Here is a 24,215-nt window from a genome sequence, read left to right on the forward strand (position 1 = left end):
CAAATTTTATTTCTCCTGAGCAGCGATGGCGGTCATCCTGAAGACAGACACACAAACACACACACATTCTATGCAAAAGCTTATACTACATCCCATCATATGGATATGCATTTGTTTTGTGGTCATCATGACGATAGGTACGCGCACACATTTTCATATTACCTTTGTTAGATGCATAAGCATTTCTATGCCCACCCAACACAAAATTTCTTGGTCACGTAAGAAAATGAGTAGCTCAGCAAAGCAAGCAAAATGTATATATCTAGCTGAGAGTATACTGATCTTGAAAACAGTGCCTGTTGATATCTAGTGAAAATGCATAACCAAGTGATGCCATCTTGCTTCACATTCAGGAGTTGAGTTTTTACACACGCAGATTCGTTGATAGACATGAAAAATCCACGAAACTCTAGCCATAAACATCTTCACTGTAATAAGGATATCTGTAGTCATTTTAGAGCACCATACACACGAATACCACCTGGAGAGCAGTAACAAAACACGATAAAAGAATAGGTTTACTCCGACTTAACAGATGTTAAGTCGGAGTTTAACTATTTTCGCTCATGAATTCCCCTGGCTTTTGGAACATTTTTGCATTTAAGAAAATGCCCAAAATGAGCCAGCGTGCAGCTTGACTACAATGTAGTTCGACCAAGCCGCTATGGCCACTACCACCAGATAGAGTTTCCCACAGGGAACTCTGGCGCTGCAGTCATTGGCCCACTTAACCCACCATGGGAATGATGGTAATTACATGGATTTGTCTGATCTTTGTGCTTGTGGATTCAGACGTTCTTGTGGCTTTGTATATTGCGCTTTATATGCCTTCATTGTTGTAAATTTCAGAGCACTCTATACACTTCGAAGTGCAGAAGACACTGCGAACACGCACAATCACCATAAATTGCAATGATTGAGCTTGTCGAGGTGGCCAAATCAAAACGCGCCAAGCGTCTCAAGGCACCGGCATGCCTGCGATAAATTCATAAGGGAATTTCACATCACTTGTTGCATGGGTCTGTGGCTTACTCGTTTCAATATCAGGCTTCTGTGCTAGAGGAATCATACTGTCGTACAATTGTGATAATGTTTATTTAATTATTCATTACACAGTAATGCCCACAGTAAATCGTTGAAAATGATGAGTATACAAAGTCACAAAGCCATATGAAGAAGTTTAGGCAAATTCTTTTACTACCCATATTAATTCGCATGCTGGTGCAACCGCTCCCACTGCAGCTCCCGTAGACACTGGCGCTAGAGTTCCCTCTAATAATTATTGTATAAAACTCTATGGCTGCCACAGAGGCCATATTGCTTACTACTTAATGATGATGATATTAGTTTTAATTTTGATAGCGCCACCTTTTGGTCGTATACTTTAGTTCCCGACGCCACCGCTACTCTTCTTTCCCCCCCCCCCCCTTGTTGCTGTTGCTCTACTGTCGAAGTGGATACCACAGCTGGTGTTCTGCGTGGGTGCAGTTTCCCTTCTTGTGTTCTGTGGCGCTACCGGCGCTGCTTCGCCTGTGTCGCCGCCGCAAGAGAATGCGATCCGCGCGTGCCACGCGTTGCCATGCTCACGCTTTCTTTCTGAACAATGAGCGACGCAACCGGTGGAAGTGATACGTCTGCCGCTGCTACCAAACGAGCTGCTGCTCGAGCAGAGGCTCAGCGCCGACGAGAGGACCCTGCTGTTGCTGCTGCTAAACGAGCTGCCCGAGCAGAGGCTCAACGCCGACGACGCCAGGATCCAGAAGTGCGCGCCGCCGAAGCAGAAGCCAGGCGCCGTCGCCGAGATGATCCGGTAGTGCGCGCTGCCGAAGCAGAAGCTTACCGTCGCCGCCGGCGAGAGGACCCTGCCGTTCGCGTCGCGGAAGCAGTAGCGAAACGTCGCCGCCGACAAGACCCGGCAGTGCGCGCCGCCGAAGCAGAAGTTCAGCGTCGCCGACGCCAGGATCCAGAAGTGCGCGCCGCCGAAGCAGAAGCTAGGCGCCGTCGCCGAGATGGCCCGGGAGTGCGCGCCGCCGAAGCGGAAGCGTACCGTCGCCGCCGACGAGAGGACCCTGCCGTTCGCGCCGCCGAAGCAGAAGCGAAGCGCCGTCGCCGAGGAGACCCCGCAGTTCGTGCCGCCGAAGCAGAAGTACAGCGCCGACGTCGCCGCCGAGAGGACCCTGCCGTTCGCGCCGCCGAAGCAGAAGTTTACCATCGCCGCCGCCAAGGCGACACAGGAGTGAGTGTCGCCGAAGCAGAAGCACCTGAAGCGCTTAAAGAGCTGCGCTCAAATTTGAATTTTTTCAAACTTATTTCAAGCGGCAGCTATAGTGACATCTGGCATCCCAAGTTGGCCAAAATGGCCAGAAACTTACAAACTGATAAGTGGGGAGAAGAGCCAAAGAAAGGTATCACTTTAGTCGTTTTGATAGGCAGGCTATTGCTATCAGCACCACCTCAGCTGAGAGGAACCAGTAGCGGATGATGAACGTAAACATGGCATGATTAATTTGGCCTCCTGGTTAGCTCAGACAGTTGGGTAACTGCCCAGGAGAGGCATTGGTTCTGGTTTCAATTAAGTACAAACCCCATGCGAGCGATCATGCGTGCAATTTTGACAAGCAATGTGATGAAGATGGCTGTCGCGTTCGCTTGTCGCCTGCAAATCATACGGCATGCAAGCTAGCGATGATTTTGAGCGACGTCTCCTCGGTGTTGCCGGTATGAGGGCAGCAATATACGCTCGAAAGTAGCATGATGCGAACTTTAGTAAATTAAGTTGATGTACTTTACTGTAAAAACAGTATAAAATATTGCTGAGGGTCTTGCAGTAGGTTCTTATCCTTGCACGTATAAAAATTTGTTTGCTCCTTTTGTGTGACAATCGGTAGTATTTGAGTGATGTACATCCAGTTCCGGCTTCGCGCTATTGGCTAGTCACTCATAGCACTTCTGGCCAACGAGCGACGACTTCTAGATTTCTAGAACCGAGCGATCGAGCGACAAGACCGAGCGACCTGTTCAAGCGATGGCCTGTTTTGTCGCTTGAAGCTGTTGCTTGTTGCCGTCGCGCACAAAATTGCTCTCATGGGGTTTAGCCTTTATGAGACAAGGATGGTTGTTATTCACTGCTAGGAAGCCTTCTTGAGAACCCTCTAAAGCCAGTCTTCATTTCTAACTTTGTCCTCCCTTGGGTGGATGAAAATTTTCCCTTTCATGGCCCTCCACCTTGTGGATTTCCACTGAACTGATTGCCATATTTAGTGTCCCTGTGTTTCAGCCACGGTGTAAGAGTAGGTTAGGTGAGGGAACGGAGCGGGTGCACCGCTACGCAGAAAGGAGGTCGGAGCATTCTGCTTACATGGCGGTCAACAGAGGGCGCTACTGACTTCCCCAGGTGTCCCGCCTTCGCGCCATTCGATTGTTTTTGTCTGCTTCGGCTTGTTTCTGCTATCACGCGCGCACTTAGTCAAATCTAACTCTCAGATCGACTTATCCTATGCGGCAGTGCGATGGTGAAGTGCTTTGTGCCATTTTGTAGAAGCGGCTACAAATCGTGTAAGGAGAAGTACTCGCTTTTCAAGCCGCCCCAGGATGACGCAAGGCTCAAAGCGTGGCGGCGAGCAATACCTCGCAGGGACCGTGTACTACAAAGAACAGATCGTGTTTGCGAGAGGCATTTTGCTCCCCACTTCATCTTGAAGACGTGGTCAGCGGAAGTTGATGGCCACGTGTTAATGTCCGGCAAGAGAAGAGCGGGCCTTACAAAAGACGCCATTCCATCTATCTTCGAAGGGGCGCCAAGCTACCTTTCAAAACGGATCAAGAGCCCTCGCAAGACAGTGAAGCGACTATCTGGTAGCACAGCTTCTTCAGCCTCTCAACAGAGCAGCAGTATAGTTGGATCAAGACTGCTCGTCGACACGACTCAACCTGTGGCCTCTTCCGATGAAAGCAACTGCGTTGCGAAGTCCTGCGAGGCCTCGCCGTTTGAAACACTCTTCAATGAAGCGGGCAGCATTTGCTTACCTCAGCATTCATGGGCAGCACATCGCACCGACATTGAAGGGGTGAGAGACATTGTGTTTATTGACGCACAGGTAATACACAGGCAAAGGGATGGTTCTTCAGTAATTTTCAATAGAAAGACTTTGCGTGTGAAGATTGACCTCACAGTTGAGGTGCATGTCTTTGGCAGGCCAATTGATTGTGCTGCTGTGGGTGTAAGTTTGTTTGCCGCGTCGCCATCTGATATCGAAGTCGTGCTCAAAACCATTGATAGCCTTAACGTGTGCCGGGGAGGGCCGAGTTTAAAGGACTTCCCGAGTGTGCATCCGGAGTGTGCTTCGGTAGACTAACAGAAGAGCTGGAGACACGACAAGTGCCTACTACTATTGCCTGGAGGAGCCATATGTCATCACTGAAGCGGTCTCGCTGACACCTTGAGGTTGCACGCCGACCGCTAAGCTGCGAGAGCGAAACAGGAGCGACCATGGAAACGCATCAGGCTTTCCGTGCAGCCTTCCCAGCGGAAAAGCTCAAAACGTTGTGCCGGGCAAAATCAGTGCTCCAGCAGTCACGAGCGTGACTTATTAAGCGCAACAAACTGTTGATCAAGCAGATACAGGACACCAGGACAGAGCTAAAAAAATTGCAGGATGAAGACATCAAAGATAAACTCCAGGCACTGGATATGCCACCAGCGCGGCTGCTTTTTTTAGAGGAATGCATTTTAGCTGCCAAGAGCACAACAAAAAGCAACCGGTCATACACAGATGACTGGATTCTCTTGCGTCTCCTTCTACACATACACAGCCCTGCTACGTATTCTTTTTTGCGAAGCAACGACATTTTGCCTTTGCCATGTGTTAGTACTGTAAGGAAGTAATCAGCATGGTGGGCTTGAAATGTGTTTTCGATGAAAACTTCTTCCAAGCCTTGAAATTGAAAGTCTCTAAGAAAACTCCCTTTCATCGCCGAGGAATGCTGATAATGGATGAAATTCAAGTGAAGAAAGAAATGGCTGCAAACTAAAGAACGGTGACCTACGCTGGTCTCGTCGATCATGGGGAGAGAGAGAAAATCAAAGCAGTGAGCTGGCGGACCATGGTCTTGTTTTCGCTTTTTCTCCTTTCAGAGAAAATTATTTACAGCCGGTGGCTGTGTTTGCATCGAAAGGGTCAACAAAGGGAACGCTCCTTGCTCAGCTCTTAATTCAGTGTTTGTACATTTAGAGAAAGCCGGCTTGTTTGTCGACGGAGTTCTGTGCAACGGCGCTCTTACGAAACGCGCGCTCTAGAAATGGCTCGGCATCAGTGGAATACTCGGACAAGTCGTTAACTGCTTTGAGCACCCAACAAACACTTCAAGAAAGGTATACGTTTTTTCCAACGCACCCCATCTCTTTAAGTGCATTAGGAACAGTCTGCACGACAAAAAAGTTCTCAAAAAAGATGGCCACTTTTTTAGATAGTCATTCTACGACGTTGTGTTTGTTTCCAACAGCAAGAACACTGGTGCGTTTCGAGTTTGCCCCAAGCTTACTTACAACCATGTAAACCCGTCGAACATGCTGAAGATGAGGGTAGAGCTAGCCACACAGCTTTTCAGCAATTCTGTTTCCAAAGGAATCATGTTTTATGCACGCAGAGGTGCGCCAAGGTTGGCTGATGCGGAACCGACAGCTAAATTTACACTTTTTTTTAACGACTTGTTCGACGCTCTAAACCGCCGGTACCCTGCAGAGGGCATTCGACCAGGAAGCAGAGATTTCACTACTCTCCAAACTGCATCTGAATGGCTCGACACATGGGAACAACAGGTTGTAAACAGTGACATTCCAAAAGACTTCTTTTTGACCCAGTCGACTGCCGAAGGTTTGCGCGTTACGCTGAAATCTGTCCAACAACTTTCTACCTACCTTCTAAAAGACTGCGGTTTCAAGTACATGTTGTCGGCCAAAATGAACCAGGACCCCTTAGAATGCTTTTTCGGAATAATCAGACAGGCGGGAGGTCAAAATGAACATCCGACCTTTCCCACATTATTGCAGTTATACCGCATGCTAAGCATGTATTCTTTGTTAAAACCTCCGCAGTTTGGAAACTGTGCAGCGCCTAATAACAGTCAGGCTGCCGTTTGACGATTTAAGGAAGCTATATCAGAGTTCAGGTATGGAGCAGCCAAATAAACTGCAAGAATTGAAGCAGGAGCTTGATGGGCTGATCGAAGAAGGCAGCTGGGAATGTGATGACATATTTGAGCTAAACGACTGCGACACAGACGTTGTAGACTGCATTGTATACGTTACTGGCTTTGTCTCAAGAAAACTCGCAAATGAGGCCTCCTGTACGATTTGCAAGGAGGCGCTTGAGGGAACAAAAGGGATCGCAAACATGCCTGAAGCCGACCAGGTAAATTTAAAAATGAGAGGCAGGCTGATGCACCCGAATGTGCATCTTTTTGATCTCTTGAAATACTGTGAGCAGAAGTTTGAGAAATATGCGAGCGACAGGCATGCGTTCGATAGGACGATTGATGCCGTTCTGGAAAAGTTCCAGTTTAGATTTTTATGCAGTCTTCACAAAGAAGACATGCTTGCGAAACTGATCCACTACTACGTGTGCTTGCATATGCGTCAATACTGCAGGCAGCTGAAAAGCCAGAAAGACAAAAAGAGCCAGGATTTGCGAAAATTGTCAAAAGTTGTGTGAGCCCGTGGTTGGAAGCGACTGCATGAGCACTGAAATTTACTTTGCCGTGCCATATTTTCCCTCACTTTATTCTCCCACATAAACCAGTTGTTTCCGGACTTGTGCTTCTGTCAGAATTATTCAATAAATTTCTAAGAGCTTTGACTTTGGTGCAGTGAAGCGTCTTCATGATCTTTGTGGGGCGAGTATGGATATAATTAATGTTATCATAATATCACGCTAACATCCGAGGCGATGCGCCCGTGTATCTTTTCGGCATTGGTATGGGTCTTGCACAGGGTAATGTTCAGCAATATCTAATAATTGGCAGAGTTAGTATGAAGCCTGCAATGCGAAATAAAAGACAGTGTTTTATCTAACACATATGCATGCCATCAACGCCACGTCGCGCTAGGCCTTCGTATACTGATTTCGACGCTTTGTTTAAAAGAGGTGAAATGTTTTTGTGTAAATAAAGGACACTTTACATCCCCAAAGTAGAATACCAGAAGAGGAAATCTTAAGGCCAGTTAACCACGCAGTTCAAGGAAATACAGGCCCAGCGCAACGTATAGCGCTCGCGCCGGTGTGGCCCAGTCGCTCGCGGAGCAGTGAAAAGTTGGTCGCGCCATCTGTCGGCTGCCTCCAAAAGTATAATATTACGACAGGGTGCTGGGCGTGGGCGTTCTCTCACCTAAACTACTCTTGCACCGTGGTTTCAGCTTAATTTTGCATTACTGCACAATATGCTAACCTCCTACTTTGGTTAAATGGTAGAGTAAATACCTTGGAAAGGCACTGGTCTCGGGTTTGCTTCCCCGACCAAGGCTAACTTTTCTTTCTGTGAAACCCATGTGGGTTTCCTTTGTAATTTCGTGCTACTTTCGAATAAATCGCACTATTCCTTTCATTGCACTCATTATACAGTAGACTCCCTTTAAGAGGAACTAGAAGGGACCATGGAAATATGTTTGTCTTGTCAGAAGAATAATTGGCAACATGACCAGATGCATCCATATATCTTACTTCAACACTTTAAATGTAGTAGGCTTACAACAGGGGAAAAAGAAAAAAAATTATTTAGCTGAATGTAATAGAAAATTCTCAAGTGGTACTCTGGCTTGGTTTCATCTTGTCCGTGATGGATGTTTGGTGCTTCTGTGCAAATTGGCGAGCAGCTACAGTCGATGTCACCTCGCCTAATGACCTTAAAAATCCTTCTGTGCCTTTGTGCTGCTGGAAAAAAAATTTGTCATTCCATTCTGAAAGGTAGATGACCAGCGAAGCTGTGTATGTGGGCCCCTTAATGGCGAACTGATCATTGCTGTGCATCAAACACCGTATACACGTAAATGGAAGGTGAGGCGTGACTAGTTGCACCTCCATGGTGTTGAGTCCATGGCGGCCGCATTTCGATGGGGGCGAAATGCGAAAACACCCGTGTACTTAGATTTAGGTGCACGTTAAAGAAACCCAGGTGGTCGAAATTTCCGGAGTCCTCCACTACGGCGCGCCTCATAATCAGAAAGTGGTTTTGCCACGTAAAATCCCATAATTCTTTTTTTCCATGATGTTGAGCCTCGGAAGATGATGAGGCACTGGGGGGTATACATGTCCATGTATTGTTGTAAAACATGGCACGACACCTTTTACTAACGAATCCTGGCACGTAGAACAGACATGCACCTCACCGCACTCCAAAGGCACACACTGCTTTACTGTAGTCAAGGCGATCGTACATTGGTCGACGTCTCGCAGCGCAGTAATGGTGGTGAGGTCACTCGAAAACCACAAACGGTAACACACAACACAGGCCACATAAAACAGGGTTCTCCACAAAGCCCCTCTGAAACCTGGCCATTGCTCTGATGAAACATTCCAAGCTTGTGGGATTGGGGCCACATGGACGGTACGCATTTCTTTTTGCCTTGTGGTCCTGGGGGGCAGCAAACTTATGGGACCACCACTACAGGAGAGCAGAAGGAAAGGAAAGGAGATAAGCAGGCGCTTGGAACACCAGTGCAAATGTAGACATGGCCTATGTGGGTCATGTCTACATGGCGGGGTGAATGTAGACATGGCCGAGGTGGGTCAATGTGTGGCATCTGTTCTTATCAGCTTAACATCCAATACAGGTTGTATCTGGATCTAAGATATTAAACTTATTTTTGCAAGTCGGCGGAGTGCTTAAAGCCTGCTCCACCTTCGTCGCGGGTTGGCCCGGTATTGCACAATCTTTGGGATCAGCCTATGTATGGGGAGAAATTCTCGATCTACACGGCTCTTGCTCGTGGACACATTTTTCATCAGAAGCTAGCCATATGCATCTTCGCTGTAAATGTTCACTAGGGAGTTCGAACAAGCACCTTCTGGCTCACAGGTCATCAGTGCAGGCTCCGAGCTAGCGTAAGTATGAAGGAGTGCACCGCAAAGCAACAAAACCTAGATGAAAGTCTAGGTGACGTTGAGCGAAGTGGGGAAGGAGAAACAAGGCAAAGTGTTGTGGAGGAAGAAGATAAGTGGAGGCGTGCTGGGTTGACCTCCACTGGCAGTTGCTACAGGTTTTGTTTGCGATAGACTTACCAGGTTACACACCATATGCTTTGTGTGCGATTGAAAGCATGTGACGGTGAGCTGATGATGGCAGCTCAGTTTTGCAGGCGCAAAGGAGGAAATGGGGGTGGGGAAGCATGCCGTCTTCTGTCATGCGCATGGCACTGGGGAGGGAAGGGAAGGAGGAGGTGCTTTACTTCGGCCGTGTGCGGGCTTTATTTTGAAAGCAATCTGCTTTGAGGACGCAGTCTAGGTGGGCTGATGGCCTGTATCTTAGCGTGCGCTGCTCGTCGCTCAGTTTGCGTTGAAGCCATAAAGAATGCGAAGGTCACTTAGCTCGCTGCAGCTGCCACGATTCCTCATGCCAGCATTTTGACAGCAGACATCCGCGCTCATCAAGTATGATGTTCATGTTTGCCTGTGTGTTTGACACCATGCTTGTCAATTTAGTACGCGAATGAAAGAGACATTCTACTCCAGTGGTGGCTGCCTATGGCATGGCTGCGTGAGTCCTGTCTTGAATACAATCTGCAATACGGACAGTCCAGGCGCACCAAGGGCCGATAACTTTGTGTGCGCTATAGCACCCATAGGCTTGTTCATCACTCACGTTCATGAAGTGAAACGTCACTGTCTCTTTCTGTTTCCTCTTCTTGTTTTTGCCTCTGTCCATGGGCGATGTGCGCCGCAGGCCTCTAACAGGGTGCCTTGATGTGCACAACCCCAGGCGTGCCGCATCCAGGCATTCTAGCCTGCAGGATCGGTGGCGATCACTACACATGTTCATCTTAACCGAAGAGCATGTCTGAGGCGGTTCGTCTTAAGCAGATTTTTTTTGCATTGAGTCAGTGACAGAGCCATGCAGGTAGCCGGAATGATACTTTGAGAAGTTTGGGTTGTGGTGTTGGGAGTTGAAGTGGTTTACCGTGTCGACAAAGATGGCACCCATCCCTCGCTGTTAAAAGTCCAGGCCATACAAGATTTTCCACCGCCATCTTCTATCTGCAAACAGCGCGAGGTGGCCGGGGAGATTCCAAGGTGGTCCAAAATCACTGATGACGATGAGCCACATTAAATGGGAGTGTAAGTGTTCTGAGCAGAAGGACCCTTGCTGATCGTCATTCTTCGGCGGATAAAATATCCCCGTCCACCTTGCACCGGCCGCTTGTGATCTGTGCCACACACCCGCTTCACTTCCTAGGAAATGGCCTTTCCCTATCCAACTGCCATTCTCCTCTTCTTCCTCGGCGCCGATGCTGCTACAACTCTATGGAAAAACCAAACAAATGTTCCCATGTTGTTCGTTATGTGCGAGAATTGCCTACAAAGAGAGCGGGCTTATGAATGTGCACGAGCTCTCCGAAATAATCCCGAGTTTCGTCAAGCCAAAGCGGAAGCCAAATGTGAATGCCAGGCCGATGAAGAAGTTCGACAAGCAGAAGCGAAATGACAACGGCGGGCCCAGCCGGAGGTTAGGGCTAGGCGTGCCGAGAGAGAAAGAGAACGGCGGGCCAATCCAGTGGTTCGACATGCTGCAGGGAATCAAAATGACAACGACGCTTGGAGCCCAAGGTCGGGGCTGCCAAAGCACAGGCGAAGGCTGCGTATCGGGAAGCAAACCCAGAAGTCCGCAAGCGTGAAAACGAAGCTAGACGCCGGCAGCAGGAAGCATCGACAAGTGCACAAACAGTGGAAGCCAGTGGCGATGATGGTGGTGTGCACGACCCAATGTGACTCTTCCTTGGTGCAACGGATCGATTCCAACCCATATGTCTTTTTAATATGTACCGGCAGTCATATGGGGAGGCTGCATTTGGTTCGTTATCCAACAGGGGAGTGGGCCCATGAACGTGCTCATGTTCACCAGGCGAATCCACCGTTTCTCATCCACAAACGACCATGTCTCTTTAATGTGTCTCAAACGATCAACAAACTAGCCAACCCCTCCCCTAGGGTTGTACAAGCTTCGCGTGCACCCCTGTTCCCAGTAGCATTTTTACAACTGATAGCAAGTACAGCGGGGCAAGGCATTTCCTGAGGCACTTCTGGAAGTGCCAGACGGTTCTGCACATGCGCGAGTGAGAGCGGGTGCTAGAGAGAAAATGTAGGGGCTTTTGCTCCTTGAATATCTGAATTTGTCTAGGCATTATGTAGGAGAACTTTCTTTGCTCGTGTTATACGCATTTGTCCCCTACGCATTCCATCATTACGGAGTGGGGTCTAGTTTGTTTTCACTCCGATGCTGGCTGCCAGTACAGTGAAGCAGTGGGCACGGACGCCCCATTTGGTGATCGCTGTGTCTGACGTTACGTCTGACAGACCTTGCCCCCTACGGCGCTCTACCTTAAAAAAAACATAACTGATTTTCCTGGGGGAGCAGTAGGGGTTGTAGTAGAAGCCAAGCCTGCTCTCCTGGTGCAGTATCTTGGCTCTCTTGGCAGGCTTTTTATATGCTGCTGTTTGCGACTTTTCAGGAACATTTTTGACTGGTCCTCTTTGAGTGAAATAAGCGTACAGCACGTTAGCAACTGCGGTTGAACACCATTGCCTGATGTCACGCCGTGAGGATTATTGGCTTTGCGTCTCGCCCACGTTAGGTTAGGTTAGCGTAAAAGGTGTTAGGGTCGTGTGGTGTATTCTCACAGTAGTTACGTTGTGCGAATTATTTGTCTCGGCCATGTTAGGTTAGGTTAGGTTAACATCTGGGGACTGCTAGGTTAGCTTACGTTGTGCAAAAGGAATTAGGGTGGCATGGCATATTCTCACAGTGGTTACACCGTGAGGATTATTGTCTTCGCGTGTTGGTCACGTTTGGTTAGGTTAACGTCAGCTTAGGTTAGTGTACAAGGCATTAGGGTAGTGAGGTGTGTTCTCATAACGGTTGCAGTGGTGTCGAGCGTCAATGGTGACCTTTCAGCCACTCGCGTTCAACCGTGGTTGCTAAGGCGCTCTGCCTTCTAGATTTTCAGTATACGCAGTCCGACCTCCACTACAGCCCCTACAGCTCCCATGGAAACATGCGTGAAGTTATTTTCAAGGTACATTGCCATAAGGCACGACAAAGGTATGATCCTGAACGACTGACTTAGCACGAGCGCCGCAGGTGCGAGACAGTCTGTTCGACACAGCGGTCGCCAAATGGGGCATCAGTGCCCGCTGCTTCACCTTTTTCACCATGTCAGCAGCCAGCGTCCGAGTGTAAACAAACTCGACCCCACTCCGCAATGCCGGCATGCCTAGGGGCAAACACAAACCACACATGCTAAGAAACTTCTCCATAGTGCCTAGGCAGAGTCATACATTCAAGGAGCAAAAACTCCCCGCATTTTCTCTCTCACACTTGCTTTTACTTGTGCATGTGCACAAGTGTTTGGCGCCTCCGGAAGTGCCCCGCCCCGCCGTACTTACTAGAAATTGTAAAGTCGCTTCCAGGTAGGGGAGGGGTTCTAATTTTTTTGGATCATTGTTAGTAAAGTCGGTCATAGTTTCTGTGAAAAACTTTAGTCTGTTGCATTTTAGTGAATAGTTGACTTACATATTTGGGAATATATTCTTTGAAAGGCATTGTAATAATTTCAACGTGTTACTCGGTTTCCAGAAAAGGTGTTCCAAGGGGCCACCTTAAAGGTAATGACCCTTATGGAGAGGAACAAGTCAGTGGTAGCTGATGTCATAGAAGAAAATGTGACTGGAACTGGCAGCCACACTGATGCGAGAACCGTACAGTAAAGCAGAGAACAACTAAGTAGGCAGGGACATTAGTGGTAAGAAAAGTGACAGTGTGTGTGATGGTGGCCAACGGAATTCAAAAGCAGATCATTGACCGGAGTGTTGGCAGTGAAGACAAGAGATGTCTGGTGAAGCTAGACAGAGCAGCTTGGCACGAATCGTGGCAATGACAGCTGCGTGCTGTAAAATGGAGCCAGTGACCGGAGTTTTGTGTGGATGCAAGCTATCGTAGCTCCTGTCCCCATGAAATCCCTTATTGGAACCAGTGATCCAGATGCCATGCTTCGTGTGCCTTTGTCTCTTGGCATTCTAAAAGTGTTTGCGATTAACAAATCTGCCTGAGTATCCTTCGTAATATGCTTTTTTCATTCGGAGCAGGCATCGTTGTAATTCGTTAGCTTGTTCACCAACTGCAAATGTTGACATTTGTTGAGATGAACTGCCCTTCAGACTCCACTGTCAGTTGAAATTGGTCACTTTAATAAGCTGTGTTTACCTTATGTGCAGGATATGTCAGCACACTCTATAACCAGTTTCTCTGTACCCACACTTTCCCTTTGCTCATTCAGGACAGAAAAAAGGAACCTGCCTCTTGTTGCACTCATGGGAAGTCAACGAAACCTGTGCAGACTGAAGCCTCATGGCTGTTCAGCAGCAATGTGGATGTTGCAGTTGAGACATCAAGAAGCATCGACGTGTGCAAATCAACCCAGACGTCACCTGTTGCTGTCAAGGTGCACATGTGGACAGAAACCACAGATCTCGTTGAATCCAAGGACAGTGACACTCATTTGCCTGAGTTTCCTGGTAAGTGCTCAAATTTGTCTAAAATAAGAGACCTAAGGTGAATACACTTGAACCTTGGTATAAAAAAGCTGAAGCAAGAGCCGAAATTACTTCCTTATATTTATTACATTCTTCCATTATTGCACTTTGCTGCAATGTACTGCATGTTTCATGCTACTTGGGCCAATGATGACTAAAGGCTGGTAAAACTGGCACTGGCTGAAACCAATGACATATTGTTTGTCGTTACATGTACTGCAGTTGCGCTACTCTCTCATGCTTCCCTCTGAATGCACAGCGGCAGCGCCAGGTGGTGCTGCAAACTCCAGTTGTGACATGTGTCTGAATGTATTCAGGCAGGATTGTCCGAATATATCTGACTGGTTCGATTCCTCGCAACACCAGAGAATTTTGATATTTTTTTTGTGATTGTCATACCCAATGGTGCATACCCAGTTAGTTACCCAAGTAGTCACCAAAGAGATTCATTGAAGAGCAGGAGATACCCAACGGGACATACCCAGTATCCCAGGTTGGCATCAGAGAGCTTTGTTGAAGAGCGGCAGATACCCAGTGGCACAAGCCAGTGACTCAAGTTAGTCCAACAGTTGGTTTTGAACCTAGTTCCCTCGGCACTGCAGCCTGATGCTCTGCCTGTTAGACTATGGATTACCCAGTGACCCTAGCTGGTATGAAAGAAGTGAGCTGAAGGCAAACTTAGACATACCGCAAACTGGGTGAAGTTTCCAAAGAATGATAACCACATTAAAATGGCAGGCAAGTGCTGCGCCATGGTGTGCCAGAGAACCATTGAGTACTACTTCCTATATGATGAAATTTTAATAAAACAGCAAGAGAACTTTTGTTTTCTCAGTGCGCACAGCTACCCTCGATGCATGCTGTGGTGAGAAAGACCATTGTTAGTAGTATGCTGGCCACGGCGTCTGCATTTTGATGGGGGCGGAATGCAAAAACACCAGTGTACTTAGATTTAAGTGCACATTAAAGACTCCCTCACTATGGCGTGCATCATAATCAGATCATGGTTTTGGCATGTAAAACCCCATAAGTTAATTCGTTTTAATTTTTCTCATTGGCATATTCGTCATTCATTAACACTGCTCATTAAGCAACTCTCTCATGCTCGTAATTGCTCATAAATCATGATGCATTCATATCGAAGCTGAACATCTGTGTTCAAATCTGAGTAGCTAATATTTAAACACGCTCATTCATCTAGATAAACAGCCATCTATTTGCTAAAAGGCATTGTCTACACAATATGCGAACTTGTTTCCTCTCTTTGGTACACAGGATATGAAAACAATTTGGCGTACAAGGCCACACATTGTTTTATATGCACAATATGTGTTATTCTGTACAGTCAGTAGTTAATCGTACAGTCAATAGCTGTACGACAAGCCCATTCCTCTCTTACGGTGATTCAGACATTCAGCTGCACTCGGAAGACATCAAATGGCCTTGGAGCCACTAGCACCATCTCTTTTGCACTCCGAAAACTGACCTCTGTAAACGGTCTACACGCATGAATTTATTATCCTGATCACTTTGTTCCATCTGAAGCCATTCCCATCCACATTTTCAGTATCTACTTGATTATAATCCACACTTTTTATTGAGATGGCAAACTCCAGGCTAATTTTCATAGTTGCCATGATGTTCTGCATAACTTCCAAGTGTGATAAGAATGAGTGGCCCATGTGCCATACGCTGTGGGTGCGCGGGCAAGCATGCGATGGTGAACCAAAAAGCATGGTAGCTTGATGCGCACCTACTGATGGAGGTCACGTTATTGAGTGTGCACTAGGGGAAGAGAGCACATCCCTTACAAAAATTTTTATAAAAAGTCTATAGACGTCTATAGACTGTCTATAGACTTTCTATAAACGATTTTGTAAGGGATGGCTGCCTGCCACGCAGCTGAATGTATACACAGCCCACATGCTGTATGTTGGAGGTTATCTGTGGTTGGTGCCTGGGCTAAAGGTGAACCGAGGTGGCTGGTGGCTTCATGAACTGTGTCTTCCTGCATGCCTAGTGCCGGAGGTTGCGTATTCTTGTTTCGAGATACTGTGCTGTAAGCCTCAGTCCAAATCGTTTGCTTTCATAGAAGCATGCGCGCTCCTCGCTGCAAGCATTCCTTATCATGGAAACGTGACAGCAAGAGCTCGCAGTCATTAGATGAATATTGTTCGGTTGTCTGTGCATGTGTAATTTCAAGTTTGTTTTGTTGGTAAGCAAATGTCTAATAAAACCATGAACATGACTTAGTGAACATATAATGAATCCTTATTGCTATCAGTACTTCACCTTTCATTTGAAATGGCTGCTGAATTTTTTCAGAAAAATTCGCTCAAATATGGCATGTATTAGAAATGGCTACAAAATCCACAATATGGATACCACACTATCTGGTGTCCAAGTTCCACCGTTCATTCAATCTGGATTCCCACCTCCCAACCTCGGAGGCAGTCTCTTTTACCCCACTGCAGGTGCTAGCACCCCTTGTGAGCACCAGAAGTCTTTAGACACCACCTATAATCGGTGTCCGAATCACACTTGCAGCAACTTCAGAGTAATGAAAACTGATCTCAGAGGCCGTACTATTTTTTTGTACTGTGGGTGCGGAAATTTGTCACGGCTTTCAGAATCGAATCCAGACTTAGCGCAGCTGTAGGAGCAGTTCAAAGTGATAAGGAAGCCTCTAACAGCGACAAGTGATGCCCGTTCCACTGTGGCAAGGACGCAAAAGTTTTTTTTGTGCAAATGAACAAATTGCTATATTTCTCTTACCGTAAAAATGTGGTGAGGGAACATCCAAAGTTATGGCATTTTTCGTTTTAAGCCTTGAGAAATTGGGTGCACGTTGCCATTGAGGGCAAGTTAAGATTGAGTTAATATGGTGCCTTTCCTTGGTTGGTATTTTATTCCTAGATGTCAACAGCTGTCTTTCCTAGGCATCACATTTCCTACTGATAGACAGTTTTAGTTTAAGAGTGTAATTGCAGGGTTACGGGAACTGCAGTGTTACCGTTTCTGCAAATAACCTTTTGCGGGAAGTGGGTTTTAGTTTAGTGTGATGGCATTGTTTACGTCCCAAGAGTGCTATTCAATTATGCTTTATATTTTTGCATGCATGGTGCACATAACTTATTTTATATATTCACCAAGCATTGCATGTGTGTACGAGAAGCAGCACATAAGATCGCATTGTATTTGTCGTGTCACTAGCCATAGCTTCCTGCATACTTTCCGTGCCGGCTGATCGGCAGCAAAATCAGTACAAGCCAGCTGTCATGCCTAGCTGTCGACTTTGCCTATGTTCCGCTGCCATCCCAGAAGTTTCTCTCGTTAGGCCTTGAAGCGTTCCAAATAAGAAAGTATCTAGAAAATTGCGAAGTTGTCCATAATACTTTGTTGTTCAAGCAGCGTGAGACTAAGCGAAAGCCATATTACACACCCATTTGCTATGAATGAAGTTAATTATACAACAGAAATCTTCAGTTCGGCTCGGAGCGAGCGGCTGCAAGTGCTGCCATAGTGCCATGCTATTTATGTAATCCATGTAAAGCAGTGAACATTAAAATTTCCAAAAATAGTGTGCATATGCTAAACGTCATGGGTCGTTTAGCGTTTTGCAGGTGCACATTTTAAGCTCATTATTCCCCTAAGCCCACTAAATGGTATAAACTAAAGCAATCTAATGGTGACTTCTTGCTCATGATTGTTTAAAAAATGAGGCCCTTTCTTGTAAAGATTGTTTTCATTTCCTATTCTTTCTGCCTTGGTCATTAGTTTGCACAAAGCTTTACCTCTACCCATATCAGGAATCCCACCAATTTCCTCATGACTAGATCAAGAAACTAACATCTTTCTTCATACAGCTCCGTACATGTGTAGAATGCCAAGGCTTACCAACAAGAATGAGATCCCTAAAGTTACCACATTGTACTTCATCAAGTAGATGGTGTAAGTGCTGCCAGGAAGCTTAATTGTCATTGCACACTTGTACTATTCATGTAATTAGCATACTTAGGGTTTTTGATGCACTTTACAGGGTGTATGTCTGTGTCTAGATGTTTTCCCACCAACTTGGGTCACTGGGTAGTCAATGGTCTAATGGGTAGCGTATTGCTCTGCTGGCTTGAGAGAACTGGATTCGAGACAAACCATTGGACCAACTTCCTGGGGCACAACTTAATAGGGCAATATTAAGTCAACTTAGACTGTTAAAATACCGTTCCAGAAACATCGCAGTGCTTAATTGTTTCATGCCAAGAAAATACATTAAGGGAAAATCGCGTCTGAAAAGTCTGCATACCTTTAGCACAGTTCAAATCACCCGACCCCAAGCGGTGTCGGTCCTGTTCCTCTAAGTGTACCATTCTCTATATTTACAGCAACGTGACGGCACATGTGTAGATTGCTCCACTAGCCCTGCAACTGTTCGAATGTTGTACGATGGATCATGCATTGTGCGCTGGTGCACCAAAACAAGCCCACGAAGATTATTTCGTGTTCCTAAAGACGAAAGGTGAGTGTACAGTTTTTGTCCTGGCTTTTGTTTGTGCTAGTCGAGTGTGCAGCCCTGTGTAGCTGTTTGCAGTGAGCTAGCAGTGGATATTAGTATAATAAAGCTGATTTGAGAAGTGCAAGATGGTGGTATAATATTTTTTTATCAAGAAGCATCGAATATAATGCACATAAAACATAGCTTTACCTCCGTTTCACTCACCGTTATTTAAAAATTCATTTATGAGGCTCACGAATTGCACTGTGCCAAGACAACAAAATGAGCTCACTCTTGCGCAATCCCTTCACTTTATCTCATTGGTGCTTTTCATTTTCACTCACTGTTCCTGCAGAATGGACGCTTTTCTAAAGTACGCTGAAAGGCCACAGCTAATAGGTTTGCCCAACGATACAGTACATCATTACCGAATCTGCTCAGTGCACTTCATGGAATCAGACTACATGGACTCGGCAAAAACCATGCTTAAATGGTCGGCCATGCCATCCATAAAGGATCCAGTTGAGTCGGAAGGTAACTGAGACAAAAGGTGTAAGGCTTTTGTAGATATTCTAGGTGAGCCTTAGCTGACAGTGCTCATGATTATTTCGTCTGCATCAAGTTCGAAGTGCTGATTTTAACATTAATGAGCCCAGCTATCACACATCAGCATTGTTCCATTAACTGGAAAAAATGTGTGCTCACAGTGACAGCTGTAGGTATTTTGTCATTCACTGTGTGGTTACTGCGAACACTTCACTTTTGAAGCTTCTTAGAAGGAATAGCTGTATTGCAATCTGTGCAGAAGTGAATATAGCTTTCTCTAAGTTTTGTAGTTTGCTTTCAGGCAATCGAGTGAGCTGTGAGCAACCCCATTCACCTCTCACACGAGCACTTTCGCATCATGAAAGCACTAGGCTGTTCTAAATTTGTTCATCCTCTCATGGTTGTGAAATGCATTAAATGTGCTAGTGGGACTAGTACAAGAAAGCAATGACCTGTGCGCAGTGGCGTAGCCAGAAATTTATTCCGGGGAAAGGGGAGGGGTGTTCGCCGACAACTACTACTACAGTCAACAACTGCTTTTTCGGACATGCCTGATAATTCGGATGCCTTCGCAGCACCACCACGTTACCCCATAGAGCCAATGTATAAGAACATCTGGAATTTTGGATGTACAAACCCTTCTCCGTCTGATTTTTCGGACATTTTGCTAAGTCCGAAACAGAGTTGGTCGAAGCCACCACTGCCGCCATTTTGATAATCTTGCCGCCTCGAACAGGTGCTCTCGCACGCAGATCCGCTGGCAGCCCCCACCATGGCAATGCTAGCCGCCTAGCTACTTCAACATTCTCTGCCAGGCTTCTTGCGGTTCGGTGCCATGTTTTTCATTAAAACAATTCGCCGCTGTTAGCAATGGCACCGACTCCGCCTTTGTAATCCTTCTCAATGGCTCCGAAGCTTGGAAAGCACATCGCATTGCATAATGTCGGTTTCTGGAAGTTAGCTTCGCCTCGACACAGCAGTGTTGCGTGGTGAAGAATACGTGTAGTATTGCAGTGAATGATACCAAGAGTGGGAAGGGGCGGTTATTGTCACTGGACACAGTATGTATTGTACATACACGCACCCGCCGTCTCCTGTCGCAGTACAAGCACCGATACTGGAACCGGTATGAGCACCGGTACTGGAAGGCTTTCAGAGGTAATTTTGACGTGCCCTGTGGCGATTAGAGTTCTTGGGGGCAGTAAGAAGCATGCATTCTTTTTTTTCGGACTGCCCGGTTTTTCTCATGTTTTCGCAGCCCCTAGGGAGTCCGAAAAATCGGATGTTGACTGTGCCCACCATTCGGTCTGCCGCTAGCGCTCGCCTTGATTTCACATTGAAGCTTTCTGTTTCATCCGTGTCGCTCTTTCGAAGGCCACCTCCTGAAACTTTCTGTTCCCGTGGGAAAAGTGGAAGGGAGGTTCGTGAGCAATTTTTTTTGGGAGGGCATCAACCCCCCCCCCCCCCACTGCCCTACGCCAATGCCAGTGTAGGACCTTAGCCGCCAACACTTACAACATAACCCTACATGGGACTTAGATTAAAGGGACCAGGAAAGATCTTGAAACTTCTGTACAGCAGGCAACTCCCCTAAGTTATCAGCTGCTCCTTCCTATGCTACTTAGCATGGGTGAGTGATGTCACTCGGCCAAACAATTCTATTGGCTACCCACACAACACCATGGGGAATGCTAGAAACGTGTCGCTTTGTCAAGCTTAATTTTAATGGTATACATATACATAAAAATTTGCATGCCCTATGAAATAAATATGCAAATGCAATACTAAATATATGTTTTTTCAAACCAATGGTTGGGTGCAGATTAGAATCGAGTAAATACGATGCCTTTCCTTGATTGTTGGTGTTTTATTCCTAGACGTCTACAGATGTCTTTCCTGGGCATCACATTTCCTGCTAATTGACAGTTTCAGCTTAACTGTGTAATAACTGGGTTAAGGGAAGTACAGTGTTACCATTTCTGCAGGTAAACTTTTGTGGGATGTGGCTTTTAGTGTAGCATGATAGCATTGTTTACGTCCCAAGAGCGCTGTTCTATTATGTTTTAAAATTTTGCATACATGGGGCACATAACTTATTTTGTCTATTCACCAAACGTTTCACGTATGTGCAAAAAGTGCATGAGGACCAGGACTGCATTGTATTTGTTGTGTCGCTAAGCATAGCTTCCTACATACTTTCCATACTTGCTGATAGGTGGCTAGATCAGTACAAGCCAGCCATAGGACTTAGCTCTCGACCTCGCCTATGTGATGCTGCCATCCCAGAAGTTTCTCTTGTTAGGCCTTCAAGCATTTTAAATGTGAAGCTATCTAGAAAGCTGCAATGTTACCCATACTGCTTTGTTGTTGAAGCAGCCTGAGTCTAAGCGAAAGCCATTTTACACACTAGTTTACTACGAATGAAGTGAATTTTACAATAGAAACCCCCAATTCAGCTCGGAGCGGGCGGCCGTAACTGCTGCTATGTTGTCATGCTATTTACGTAACCTATGTAAAGCTGGTAACATTAAATTTCTTTAAAATAGTGTGCATACGCTAAACATTATGGGGCATTTAGCATTTTGCAGATGCGCATCTTGAGCTCATAATTCCCCTAAGCCCACTATTAGGTTGAACTAATGCTATCTAATGGGGATTTCTTGCTTATGACTGTTTTAAAAATGGGGCCCTTTATTGTAAAAATTGCTTTCATTTCCTATTCTTTCTGCCTTGGTCATTAGAGTGGACGAAGGTTTACCCTACAATAGCGGAAATCCCACCAATTTCCTCACGACTAAATAAACTAACGTCTTTCTTCATGCAGCTCCGCACATGTGTGAAATGCCAAAGCTTACCAACATGGATCAGAACCCTAGAGTTGCCACATTGTACAGCCATCAAGTAGATGGGGTAAGTGCTGCCATGATGCTTCATGGTCATTGGACATTTGCACTATTAACCCCATGCGTTCAAATACTGCTAGGGGGCACAATCGCTCTTCAAGCCAATTTTTATTGTCTCCTTGTATGTCATGAACGTGAAAGCATTTTTTTCTTTAAATAGCACGATTTGTGGGATTCTCCTCCGTGCTCTTGGGACAAAGGAACGACAACACAATAGTGCAAACAATCACAAGGGCATTTATTGCACCTTTCATAGATCAATGGCAGCTAGCCGAGTTGCTATCCACAGAACATGCCGATGGGCGCGCGACAAATCTAGGAAGTCCGACTCGCCGCGACCGGATAGCGAGCGAATATGTTCGCCCCGTGCTGGATCCCAACGCCTGGTCGTTCGCGTGTAAGGTCACGCGAACGGTGGCGCGTTCCAAGCCGGCCGCGCGAGACGGTCTCGCAGAAGCATGGATCGTCGCCCGCGCGGGACGTCCAAGCAACCTCGCCGCAGCGCAACACTCGCGCCATCTCTCGTACTGCGCTTAAACCACTCAGACCGCCGCGGGCGCCAGGCCACGCGGCAAAGCCGCACCGTAGGAGATAGAAGCTATGCGGGAAAACAAGATATCAGGGGACGCGCGAGAGTCGCGCATCCCCACATATTACAATCAGTGCTTTGCCTATTGAGCAAAACTGTGACTTTTTTCTTCCTAAAAAATTAGGTGCACATTAGATCTTTACTTTGTTCAAGAGCTTTAATGTAATTTCTACCTTAGTTTGCTAATTTAGACACATAGAAAGCAGGTTTGATTCGGGAGTGTGCTAGTTTCTGGCGAATACTGCCAAATGAATCAGTTGCGTGTTTCGACATACTTTATGCATCTTGTTTAATTTGACCCGCCAGACAATTAGAACAATTTTGTTGGTCCCATAAGGGTTGAATTAACGGATGTTGACTGTATAGAGAATCGTAAACATATGTTTATCTATACATGTTATCAGGCTACTGTGAAGCCAAAGGAGCACCATAAACAGCTATATTCTAGTTTGTTCATTGGATATGCGCTTGCAGCAATGTGGCGAGCACCTAGCAGGCTTCGCCTCATATTTGGCGTCATGTAGCACAAGCCAGTGAACATTGCACATCGTGCTGGCACGTATCCATCTGCCACGCCAAGTTTCCTGAAGGTTCACTCCATGTCGCCCAGGCTTAACAAGAAAAACTGCATAGAAAAAAGACGCAGGAACACTCAGTTTAAATCAACCGGAAGCAGACAACATTTGTGTCACTGCATGAAGGAGGTGGGAAGTAACGATGGTTGCATGGTGTAAATGTTGTGGCTTGAGACAATACGGCTAGAGAGGGTAATGGTTTAACCACTTGTATTTGTTTCATATTGTGCTGACTCATAACTCTTGTGAGAAAGCATTCCTTGAGAGGTGCCCTCTGTCTAGGCATACAATTAAAACTGTTTCAGGGACCCTTTAATGCAAAGCCATTCACTTGTGCACATACTGAACAAGAAGGTGAGAAACCAAGGTGCCCAATTTTTGTAAGTTGTGAACAGATGAAGCCAACGAAAGTATGGGCAAAATAATTTGCTTTAGTTGTAATGTAGAAAGGATTAGGTAATGGGGAATGAAAATGGAGGAAAAAGCAACTTGCCCTCAGTAGGAACCGAACCCTTGTCTTCTGCATTATGTGTGCGACGCTCTACCATTTAGCTATAGCAACGGCTATTTCTACATCGACATTCTTGGGTATATATATATATATATATATATATATATATATATATATATATATATATATATATATATATATATATATACACATACATACATACACAAGGGTTGGTCCTAGGAGTCTTAGCAAGCGCCACTTATGGTCATGGTGGTGAATGTAACACAAAACTTAGTGTGGATGCAGTTAATGCTGGCGATCTGTGCTCTTATTTTTGTAACTTAGAAGCATGTTTTGTGCTTGTTACTGCCACTTATCCTTGTTTGCTGTTGCTTGGTGCAACTCATTAGTGTGAAATGTGAACTCAGTAACTAGGCCTGTGTGTAATTTTTTCCAGGTGACGCTGCTAGCCCTGGGCACCTGCAGGACCTGCCACCTCAAACAGGACCGTCTGGGCTATGAAGAAGTGACCCGCTTTGTTGCAGAACATTACAGAGCATAAGTGCGGTTTCATGACCCATCTATGTGAAGTCTTTTCATCATGAGTTCAAATTTCTGTTGTACAGATCCCATCAAGTCCACCTGCTGCTTCAGTGAGGCCACTTCCCAGTTGACACAGGCGGAGCTCCTTCATGCGTGGATCTCCTGGGAGATGCAGTCAGAGAATGTGGCATACAACTACACGGCCACTCAGTTCACTCAACAGCAGCCATTGCAGCCCGTTTTAGTCAACAGCAACAACAAGCAGTTCAGTCAGCAACTGCGGCCAAAAAGAGGTGCGATGCGCGTTTTCCTGCAGAATC

At 46.2% G+C, this 24,215-nt stretch overlaps 1 protein-coding gene and 1 pseudogene across 2 annotated transcripts; both read left to right on the plus strand.

Moving 5' to 3' along the window:
* The first annotated feature begins 1,459 nt into the window (after positions 1-1,459).
* LOC142564173 (uncharacterized) lies at positions 1,460-23,914 on the plus strand. Of its 2 annotated transcripts, XM_075675068.1 has the most exons (5): positions 1,869-2,236; positions 13,541-13,778; positions 18,179-18,312; positions 21,659-21,744; positions 23,810-23,914. In XM_075675068.1, the coding sequence occupies exons 1-4, from the start codon at positions 2,010-2,012 to the stop codon at positions 21,672-21,674; spliced, it is 615 nt and encodes a 204-aa protein (XP_075531183.1). In that variant the 5' UTR covers positions 1,869-2,009; the 3' UTR covers positions 21,675-21,744; positions 23,810-23,914. The 2 variants fall into 2 exon arrangements, with proteins under 2 accessions (XP_075531182.1, XP_075531183.1); XM_075675067.1 differs by lacking the exons at positions 21,659-21,744; positions 23,810-23,914 and having other exon boundaries at positions 1,460-2,236.
* LOC142565074 (U2 spliceosomal RNA) lies at positions 8,739-8,946 on the plus strand (annotated as a pseudogene).
* Positions 23,915-24,215: the final 301 nt, after the last annotated feature.

This window comes from Dermacentor variabilis, chromosome 11 (genome assembly GCF_050947875.1).
Source record: "Dermacentor variabilis isolate Ectoservices chromosome 11, ASM5094787v1, whole genome shotgun sequence".
Lineage (NCBI taxonomy): Eukaryota > Metazoa > Arthropoda > Arachnida > Ixodida > Ixodidae > Dermacentor > Dermacentor variabilis.

Coding starts and splice junctions, on each gene's coding strand:
- LOC142564173 (XM_075675067.1), top strand. CDS start 1,604: ATGAGCGACGCAACCGGTGGAAGTGATACGTCTGCCGCTGCTACCAAA. Junction 2,237..13,540: donor GCCGCCAAGGCGACACAGGA/GTGAGTGTCGCC, acceptor TTGCTCATTCAG/GACAGAAAAAAGGAACCTGC.